General features: G+C 37.8%; 1 protein-coding gene across 3 annotated transcripts in view; it reads left to right on the top strand.

The window, feature by feature from the left end:
- LOC107720062 (E3 ubiquitin-protein ligase SMURF1-like) overlaps positions 1-10,482 on the top strand; it is a 48,783-nt gene that overhangs the window by 33,143 nt on the left and 5,158 nt on the right. For 2 of the 3 annotated variants that reach the window (XM_016527663.1, XM_016527662.1), the window contains exons 3-15: positions 1,270-1,378; positions 1,545-1,678; positions 1,841-1,906; positions 2,344-2,419; positions 2,560-2,798; positions 3,552-3,636; positions 4,798-4,944; positions 5,265-5,466; positions 6,555-6,658; positions 6,939-7,053; positions 7,257-7,435; positions 8,131-8,268; positions 8,626-8,746. In XM_016527663.1, coding sequence (XP_016383149.1) covers positions 1,270-1,378; positions 1,545-1,678; positions 1,841-1,906; positions 2,344-2,419; positions 2,560-2,798; positions 3,552-3,636; positions 4,798-4,944; positions 5,265-5,466; positions 6,555-6,658; positions 6,939-7,053; positions 7,257-7,435; positions 8,131-8,268; positions 8,626-8,746 — 1,715 coding nt within the window. The remainder of the gene's footprint in view (positions 1-1,269; positions 1,379-1,544; positions 1,679-1,840; positions 1,907-2,343; positions 2,420-2,559; positions 2,799-3,551; positions 3,637-4,797; positions 4,945-5,264; positions 5,467-6,554; positions 6,659-6,938; positions 7,054-7,256; positions 7,436-8,130; positions 8,269-8,625; positions 8,747-10,482) is intronic. The other variant, XM_016527665.1, reaches the window with a different exon arrangement.

Raw genomic sequence — 10,482 nt, 5'->3', positions numbered from 1 at the left:
CCCCAACGGTGATACCGGTATTACCGGTGTTGTCACACGTCGATTAACCGGTGGGAAAATTTCCTCACCGTCACAACCCTACTGTTGGTGATGTAACCCATGATGTCTGATTCTCGAGCGAATTACTGGTTCTTTGAATGAATCATTTAAACACATTAACGAATCAGTCTCATGTTCTTATCAGTTATCAGTTTGAATAATCTAACAGCTGACTAAGAAACACTCAAATATGTTACAAAAATACTGTTGATTACTTTTTAGCATATACATTAACAGTAAACTATGCCAATCAGTTGTAAGGTGGAATCATTTTTAAGAGTGAGCTTTGCTTGGCTGTGAATGTGTAAGCTCAGTTACATGAACCATCAAGCGAAATTTGACTCTAAAATTGGAATATGCTACACACCTTTTGCCCAGATTTTTGCCCTGATTTGCAGTCTGGAGGATTCGATGCTAGTTGCCAAAAGTCAGAGCCAGACTACAGATATTGGCCATTTGGAGATGACAGATTTTACAGATAAATAATGGGCACATAATGTATAAAGGGCACCGTTTTTAAGCTTTGGACTATGATTTCATCCAGTCAGATGATATCAAACAAGTTTAATATTTTGCGCCAGTTTTAGAATGCATTATTTTTGCTTGTCATGAGGCACGTTTCTATGCAAGAATGTTCTGGTCCGAACGACTTGAAAGTCTGGTAGTGCGTGAGAACTTCAGTCATTTAGAGTATGATGCCCAGTTTTCTCTGTAACCATTTACAAAGTCAACAAGTGTTTTAAAATCTGTTCAGAAGTCACATAGTGTATTCCAGCCTTTACAGAACAGTGATATTTATGTGGCACAAAAACAGTCAGGATCACTAGATTGACAGCATCATGGTGGAACACAAATTTATACTAAAAAAACTAGTAACACCATCTAGTTTATATAACTTTTTTTCATACAAGCACTTTTTTTTCACATTACTTTTCATATTTAATTGCCTGCCAAAAAAAAAGTGATTGTAAAATGACTTTCAGAGGCTTTATGTGTAAGCGAATCTGTAACTTGGCAATTGAAAGTCAGTAGCTCCATGGTCGTACTTTTTGGTCTGGGGATCTGTAAAGCCATCCAGATATTTTCAGTCTATCTAAATTTTTGCAGCTGTCATTGTAGAAGCTGCTTAGATGTCCAGATTGTAACGGGCAGTGAGAGGACAGTCTGTGACAGCCGAGTTTGTCCTCTGTTGTTTATTTGTCTTCCTGCCACACTGTCGTTCTGCTGCAGGTTTGCCTGATCCTTTCGCCAAAGTGGTGGTGGATGGCTCGGGGCAATGTCACTCTACAGACACGGTCAAAAGCACACTGGACCCCAAGTGGAATCAGCATTACGACCTGTGAGCAAATTCCTCTATAAAGATACTGATGCCTAATTTTGGTTGTTCTCAGTGGTATTCGTGATGTTGTGCAGTTTCAGTCATTTAGTTAATCTTTAAAATAATGGAAACAATATTAGCTAGTGATTTTAAAAGGAGGAAATTGCTAAAGAGAGTCTTTTTGCAGGTATATTGGGAAGACAGATTCCATCACCATTAGCGTATGGAACCATAAGAAGATCCATAAGAAGCAGGGTGCGGGTTTCTTAGGCTGTGTGCGGCTCCTGTCCAACGCCATCAGCAGACTAAAAGACACAGGCTGTGAGTGTGATACTTTTATAGCCTGCCGTAATCTCTTTATTTAGCCACATCACAGTCGTTACATGTCTTCATTAAATTTGTGGTAAACTGTGTATCTGTAATCTATAAAAGTTTGATGAGCTAGTTTGATTACATCTTGTTGTTTATCTATCTCACCATCAGACCAGCGTTTAGACTTATGCAAGTTGAACCCATCTGACAGTGATGCTGTCCGTGGACAAATTGTTGGTAAGTATTAAGCAATGCAGATAGAACTTGTACAGAATTTTTCAGATACAGTGGCCCCAAAATGTATTTAGCCACTTCAATGACACTTTTAAAATAAGTATTTGCACTAGATAACAAAATATCAAACTGAGAGTTTATTTTAAAGAAAGAAAACACAAGTGCAGTTTTTCATTCAAAACATTTATGATGAAATTTGGCTCATTAAAGTGAAGTTAGTTCTGAAAAAAAGCATTATTTGTAGATATTTGCAGTCAAGATCATATTTTTATTTTATGTGTGTCATTGAAATGTCTAAATACTTTGTGTAAATTCAAATGTCAACTAACAAACTAATGAAAATTAATATTCCTGAATCAGTATTTGACTAAATGAAGAGTCTTCTAACTAAATGCCTCAATGTGAAGACTTTTCTTTAACCATTTTGTTTATTTTTGTAGTGAGTCTGCAGACCAGAGACAGAATTGGCAGTGGAGGGCCTGTGGTTGACTGTAGAGGACTAGTAGAGAATGAAGGGTGAGCCAACTTTTGTCTTGAGGATGCACTTTTTTTAAGCACTGTCTTGTTCATCAATACCAAGACTGTAGATTTGACCCTGTGAAATGTTTGTGGCTGTATGTATTTTAGCACCTGCTGTGTATATGTGTATGTTTCAGGCCAGTCTTTGAAGATTCGGGGCCCGGACGGCCTCTCAGCTGCTTCATGGAGGAGCCCATGCCATACACAGATCCTACAGGAGCCGCTGGCGGGGGCAACTGCCGTGCACTTGAGTCACCCAATCAGGAGCAACGGCTACAAGCACAACGCATCAGAAACCAAGATTCCAGAGGGCACGCACACACCCCCCAAAATAGACCACACGGACACCAGTCCCCCGACCTCCCTGAGGGCTACGGTAAGTGTTACTGTGTTATGAATGGGTGAGGATGAAATTTACCTGGATGTGTTTTTTTACGTCTGATTGTTTAAGCTTTTCATTTTTTTGTCGGTGCTTTAAAACACCACTGGTACTGCCATCAGAGTACTGATTTTGTAACAAATTCACTTCAAATTGCCTGGTGTGAGCAATGTTCCTGTCATTATGTATAGTCTGTAGGTCACTGTTCTTTTTTGAGGGCTGTCAGTTTTGTGCAATAAGAGGTTTATATAAATATTTAACTATAAAAATATGTAGTTTTGCACATCCCTAGTGCGTATACCTGATCTCCTACCCACAGTACTGCTGGAGTCCACTGAGACTAATACAGCTTAGTGATCAGGGTAGAGGCTACTGAAGTGCAGTGAACTGGGGAAACTGAGCTCTGAAAGGAGTCTATTCACTCTGGCACTGCTGCTTTAGCTGAGCCGTGTGGCCACTGCGGCCTGTATTACACCGGTGGATTGGCTGTGGTAAAGCCCCTCATTGGAGTGTAACCGTGCCTGACCCTGTTGGTGTTGTGGTCGAGTCCTCTGCCGTGACCAGTGGACGGCGCCAGTGTAATTAAATCTCAGACTAGACATGCCACACTAGCTGCGTGCCATCTGAGAACTGGAAGCTCAGCGTCCTGTTGCAGTTGCCCTGGCACTCGTTTAGGTTACGTGTAAACTGGCGTCTGAGTTAACTGTGGCTCATTCACTCTTAACGTGTCTTTTCTCTTTTCTAATACAGAGCAAAGGACCACAGTGCAGGGCCAAGTCTATTTTCTGCACACACAGACTGGCGTGAGCACCTGGCATGATCCCAGAATACCCCGGTAGGTTTAATCACCACCCACCTTTGCTGAAATAACGATTGCCCTTGTTTGATTGCTCCTCGCTGCTAATGTGAAATCACTCTAATCATAGATCTTTAATGTCCACAATCAGCTAACTTGATAATCAGCAATCTCAGTTAATAGCTGCTACTGTTGACATTGTGAAGCTTAATAATTTGATCAACATCATAATAATGACCTCAAAAGCATGAGAAAAGGGACACAAGAAGAAGCCTGTTAGTGAGGAAAGCAGGGTGGGAAATCAACACATGCCACCAGCTAAATGCAGATGTTTTTTGTGCAGTGGCAGGTTATTTTGCCTTAACAGTCACTGTTGCGTGTGACCTCTTAAATTGGTCAAATAACATGCTTGTATATTCAACACACACATGTGAGTATGTTTTGAATAAGTTCTTATATACTGTCGACTGTTTGTTTTCATCTTCAGTTTCACCAACATCTCTTTAAGGCAAGTAAGTCCACTTGGTGTCTGTCTATGTTATGCCCCGGGCAGCTTTTTTTCAAATTGGGTAATAAATACTAGCTCTACTTGCATGGAGAAAGTTTACTTTTTTTAAAGAAAATCATACCTTTATTCAGAAAGGATGCATTAAATTGATCAAAAGTTATAGTCAAGTAATTTATGCTACAAAAAAAATATGTTTAAAAATAATGCTGTTCTTTAGAACTTTCAAAAGAATCCTGAAAAAATGTATCATGGTTTCCACAAAAATATTAATCAGCACAACTCTTTTCAACATAATAATAGTAAGAAAAGTTTCTTATTGATTTCTGAAGGATCATGTGACACTGGAAACTGAAGTAATGGCTACTGAAAATTCAGCTCTGCCATGACATGATTAAATTACATTTGAAAATATGTTAATATAGAAACATTCATTTTAAATTGTAGTAATATTTCACAATAGTACTAAGCATAAGAGATTTCTTTTCAAACATTAAAAAAATCTTACCCACTCTTTTGAATTTAACAAAAATATAAATGGTTGGTAAAATCCAAGTGGCTGGTAAAATAGGGCATTCACCTGCCATTGTGGCTGGTGGATGAAAAAAGTTAATTTCCCACCCTGAAAGGAGGTAAAAAGAGACACCGTTATATGTGTTGAGCACCAAGTGTGATGGGTGCGCTTGCTCCTTCAGGGATTTGAACAGCGTGAGTTGTGAGGAGCTGGGCCCTCTGCCGCCCGGCTGGGAGATCAGGAGCACTGTGTCAGGACGAATTTATTTTGTCGACCATAATAATAGAACCACGCAATTCACTGACCCCAGGTTACACCACATCATGAGGTAAAACATTTTTCACATCGGCTTTGCTCATAACATCTGATTACTCATTCCAGCTCTTAAATTATCCTGTTAATTATTCACCACAATGAATAAATCATCCTTGTGTAATTAAAGTTGCTAGTAATGATAATTGCTTGCTCGTATAAGGGTTTATTAAATTAATTCTCAACATTTATTTAATTCCTAATCGTCCCTAGTGGGAGTGTAACCCAAATGATGCATGAAAATGTCTTGGTCCAGTGTCTTGATAAACTGCTATCAATGTGTGGATGTATTGGTACACATGTGACATTTATGTGTGTTTTGCATGTGATGAGCAGCCAACACTCTCAGGGGAAGGAGTCGAGCCAGGCTCTGCCTGTACAGATGGAGGTTGGTATGGAGGAGGGTGACGGGGAGCTACCGGTGCGCTACGAGAGAGATCTGGTCCAGAAACTTAAAGTTCTCCGCCATGAGCTCTCCCTGCAGCAGCCTCAAGCTGGCCACTGCCGCATAGAAGTGTCTCGTGAGGAGATCTTTGAGGTACTCACAGTCACACAGCTGAATAATGCCAGTCATGTAGTGCATGCATAATTTAGTTCTAACAGCACTGTGGAACTGTTTTTGTCATTTGAAGTGACTAGAGATGCATCACCATTAGGTTTGCACACTGATGCTTGCCTTTTGGTTTCCAACATTAGGACACCAATATCAGTATCTTAAGTAATGCTGCAGTTTTTGGACAGAGCAATATGAGACAGATAATTTTAGGAGAGTATGTCTGTTATTTTGTATTTTCTACTTTATTTAGTTTAATATACATCACTGGTAATCCTGTGCATGACTCATCAGTGCACATTATTCCAAAGAAAAACAAATTGTAATCTTTTATCCCAGTGTAGAGTTAATATGTTTGTGGTCAGTAAGATTTAAGTCTCTTGTGTTCACCAAGGCTACATATATTTGATCAAAAATACAGTTAAACCTATAATATTGTGTAATATTATTAGAATTAAAACTGTTTTATATTTTAAAATGCAGTTTATTCCTGATGGCATAGCTGAATTTTCTGTCTTCAATGTCACATGATTCTTATTTATATTATTCTGAAAAGCTGATTTATTAATACATTTCTTAGTAATGTGGAACATTTTTAGCATTCTTTAATGAATAGAAACATCAGAACAACATTAATTTGAAACGGATACTTTTTATAACTTTATAAACTTCTTTACTGTCACTTTTGATCAATTTTTATGTACCCTTTCTGAATAAAAGTATTCATTTCTTTAATAATATCATATTGACCCCAAACTTTTGAATGGTAGTGCAGTAACTTATTTGAAACGATCTTTTGAAACTTATTTGATATAATGGCCAAAATGTACATATTATTTTAAGCTAGTTTACAATTTATAAAAAGGCGGGGCATAGAGGAGAAACAATAATGTACAGTATGTGGAAAATAATGTGTTTTTTTAACTTTAAACCGCATAAACACATTTCATTACACCAAATACACAAAATAATGTTCTTTTTAGCAGCATCATATGACCCCTTTAATATGTAATTTATGTAAATTAATGTTTCACTCAGAAATATATCACATTTCTGCTCTATCTGTGCAACAGGAGTCTTATAGACAGATCATGAAGATGAGACCCAAAGACCTGAAGAAGCGGCTGATGGTGAAGTTCAGAGGAGAGGAGGGGCTAGATTACGGTGGAGTTGCTAGGTAGCATATGAATCTGTTCCATGCAAAAGGTTCTCATTAATTAATTTCCCCTGTGCCTCATTATTCCCCCATCTCTTTTCGAACGCCAGACCTGACTTAATAATTTCAACAGTTTAGCTGAATCTCAGCCAGGCTTATCAGCATGCAGGGCATCATGTCTCGATATTGCAGGTGTTCCCCTGTTGAGCACAGAGTTTAGACTGAACTGCAGCCAGCAAGACACATATATGAGCATCTTAAAAAAAATCTGACTTCTATCTGAATTCCTGTCCTGTTCCAGGGAATGGTTATATCTCCTCTGCCATGAGATGCTGAATCCATACTACGGCCTGTTTCAGTACTCCACTGATAACATCTACACACTACAGATCAACCCAGACTCATCCATCAACCCTGTAAGTCGTGCAGCGACCTATGTTTCATTTTCTCACCTAAATAAGAGCCAATAAATCTGTATGTTATGAAGAAATTCAGCAAAGGCTGTGCTTCTTGGACCACTCTATGGTTGTCATGTGTGCTTGAAAAGGTTCACCAAGCGTTACTCTGCTGCTGCAGGGTCTCATTAAACTTCCTCTCACGCCCTCTGCTGTTTTCTCAGGACCACTTGTCTTACTTCCACTTTGTTGGGCGGATTATGGGTCTGGCTGTTTTCCACGGGCACTACATCAATGGAGGCTTCACCTTGCCCTTCTACAAGCAGCTCCTGGGGAAGCCAATCCAGCTTTGTGACCTTGAGACTGTGGACCCAGAGCTGCACAAGAGCCTCGTCTGGATACTGTGAGTGAATTTTATAAGAAATGTTCAGATCAATTTCAATAGAATGAAATAAAGTTTATTTTGCTTAAAGAAATCAAGTCTTTAAGACCAAGAGAGAGCACTTATATTTCCCACAGACTTTTCAATAGCACTGTTGTGCTTGTCCCACTTTTAAAGTAAAGATTTTGAAATTACACAAGCTAGAATGTGACAAATCTATCATCTGGTGGAAATAGGATTTTAAAAAATATAGCAACCCCTTCCCAATTCTTATTTTTCAGCATTAAAATAATACAATAATAATTAAAATATCTGCAACACCAGTTAAAGGACACACCAGCTTGTTATTAGGATTTTTCACATTTTAGAATAAAATAATAATAATAATAAAATAATAGAATAATTAAAACATCCAAATTATGTAATGACACAAGTAGAGAAAGTATAGGCTTCATGCTTGAGTACAGTGTTAGTATTTGGTTGTGGCAGTATTTGTTGTGCTGCTTTTTTAGTGTATGCTAATTTGAATGGGAAAAAAGGCTTTTTTAAAATGAGAATATAATGAGAATCACCATGGCAAATGTTGGGAATTACAACAAAAAACATTCAGTGTGGTCAAAAAAACAGCTTGATATTTATGTGTTGTTAATGGGTAGCCTGTTGAATGTAAGCAACAATATAAATAACTTTGCTATATTTGTCTTTTGTTTTTTTAGAGAGAATGACATCACATCTGTTTTGGACCACACCTTCTGCGTAGAACATAATGCTTTTGGCAAATTCCTCCAACATGAGCTGAAACCAAACGGCAAAAACATCCCGGTCACAGAGGAGAACAAGAAAGAATATGTGAGGTATGAAGAGGTCCACGCATGTGAACTGACCAGGCACAGCAAATTCATGATCACACTCTCAGAGAAAGTCAGCCAGCAGAGGGCAGCAGTCACATGGCTAGTTGGGCTTGGCAGAGGGTTTTAGGGGCCTCACTGCTTTTCCACTGTCAATTTGATTGAGTGAACCCTGGATATATAAGCTACTGCTCAAGAATGTTAAAGGAATGTCAATTTTTATGGGAGTCGTTATTGTGTGCGAGTCATTGCCAAATAGAAATGAATCAGAGGTTGTTAATGGTGAACTAAGGGTTGCAGATGCCTGTTAGTGTTCTCCACGTTCCACTGCAAGTCTCTAATGATTGATTGTGTCTGTGTTAGGCTGTATGTCAACTGGAGATTCATGCGAGGCATTGAGGCCCAGTTCCTCGCCCTGCAGAAGGGCTTCAACGAACTTATACCACAGCATCTGCTCAAGCCTTTTGACAACAAGGAACTTGAGGTAATTCAGACATTTCAGACATGCTGAATGGATAGGCTGATGAAAAGACTGCTCTGGCTAATGTCAGAGACATTAAAAGGGGTGGAGACAGACCCTTTATATTATATAATGAATAGGAGAATCAAAACACTAAATATGACATTTCAACCAAATTTTTTTGTTTTTTTCCCAAATTTAAATCAGACACTTAAACATACTCTTATTGCTCTCATGGAAGATATTAGGAACGATGAAATCTAATTACATATTATTTGTGAGACTTAATGGCCAATAAGAAGAGAAGTGTTTAAAGTATTATTATTATGTCATACAAGCTTTTTTAAATTTTGAATGTTATCATTTAAAAGTTAGAGGTCTGTAGGGCTGTCAAAATGACTGAAAAACTAAATTTGAATTTTCTACTTAAATATTATCAAAATTCGAATTATATTAGAATTTAAAAGGCATAATTTCAGTTAGGGGGAAAAAAGCTTTTGGCTTCTCTCCTGAGGCCACAAGAGGGCGCATCGAGCAAAATATTATGCACGTTTCTTCAAAGCGTAATAAAATAACATGACTATCTTTGAAAAAAAGATAATGCATAATGTTTAAAATAATGTTTATTAACCATATATAGTTAATAAAGTTGCTTAAACAATTAGAAAATTGTTATAGTGTATATATGTATAGTTTAATACAAAGGACCGAAAACCAATCACAAAGAGTAGGTTACTTACTTAATTTTAAAAACATGAGATACAGTGGGATGGGGAAAAACCGCCATAACGTCTTTAGACATGTTTTTTAAAAGTTGAACCCAAGCATTAATTTTACATGGCTTTCTAAACATGCCGCTCTTGTGCGTTGCGCCATTACAGCTCGGACCTGCTAAAAACATCTGTTTTGGTTCTGATGATCATGTTTATCGCGCTGAAATCATGCGTTTTAAACCATATTAGTTTAAACATCTGATATAAGGTTTTCTGGGCGCGCACATCTGAAGCACACGGACAGAAAGCAGGTGCGCCACTGATAAGGCTGCCTGACGGCTGACGCAGACCTTAAATTCGAATGCACCGTTTTTGCATTCGAATGTGGATTTTTTAATTTTTTTATTTGACGAATATTCGAAATTCGAATTTTTTTTTGACAGCCATAGAGGTCTGTAAGATTTTTTTTTAGTCAAGGCTCAAGGCTGCATTTGTTTGATCAGAAATACAGTAAAACAGTAGCATTGTGAAATATTATAACAATTTTAAATAAGTTTTCTATTTTAGTATATTTTAAAATGTAATTTATTCCTGTGATGCAAAGCTGAATTTCAGTCTTCAGTGTCACATGATCCTTCAGCAATCATTCTACTATGCTGATTTGCTGCTCAAGAAACATTTCTTATTATCAGTTGAAAACATGCTGCTTAAAGGAAGACATATTATACCCCTTTTTACAATATGTAAATATAAGTCTCTGGTGTCCCCAGAATGTGTCTGTGAAGTTTCAGCTCAAAATACTCCACAGATCATTTATTATATCATTTTGAAAATGCCTATTTTGAGTGGAAGCAGAAAGACGCTGTTTTTCGTGCCTGTCTCTTTAAATGCAAATGAGCTGCTGCTCCCTGCCCCCTTTTCCAGAATAGAGCTACGCCATTAGAGCGCGTACCTGCTAAAAAACATCTGTTTTGTTTCTTATTATCATGTTTATCGCGCTGAAATCATGCGTCTTCAACCATATGACTTTAAACCTCTCATATATGG

The sequence above is a fragment of the Sinocyclocheilus rhinocerous genome, unplaced genomic scaffold (genome assembly GCF_001515625.1).
Source record: "Sinocyclocheilus rhinocerous isolate Xijiao unplaced genomic scaffold, SAMN03320098_v1.1 scaffold273, whole genome shotgun sequence".
Classification (NCBI taxonomy): domain Eukaryota; kingdom Metazoa; phylum Chordata; class Actinopteri; order Cypriniformes; family Cyprinidae; genus Sinocyclocheilus; species Sinocyclocheilus rhinocerous.
The sequence above is the reverse complement of the archived record's forward strand: the minus strand, read 5'-3'. Positions and strand labels throughout refer to the sequence as shown.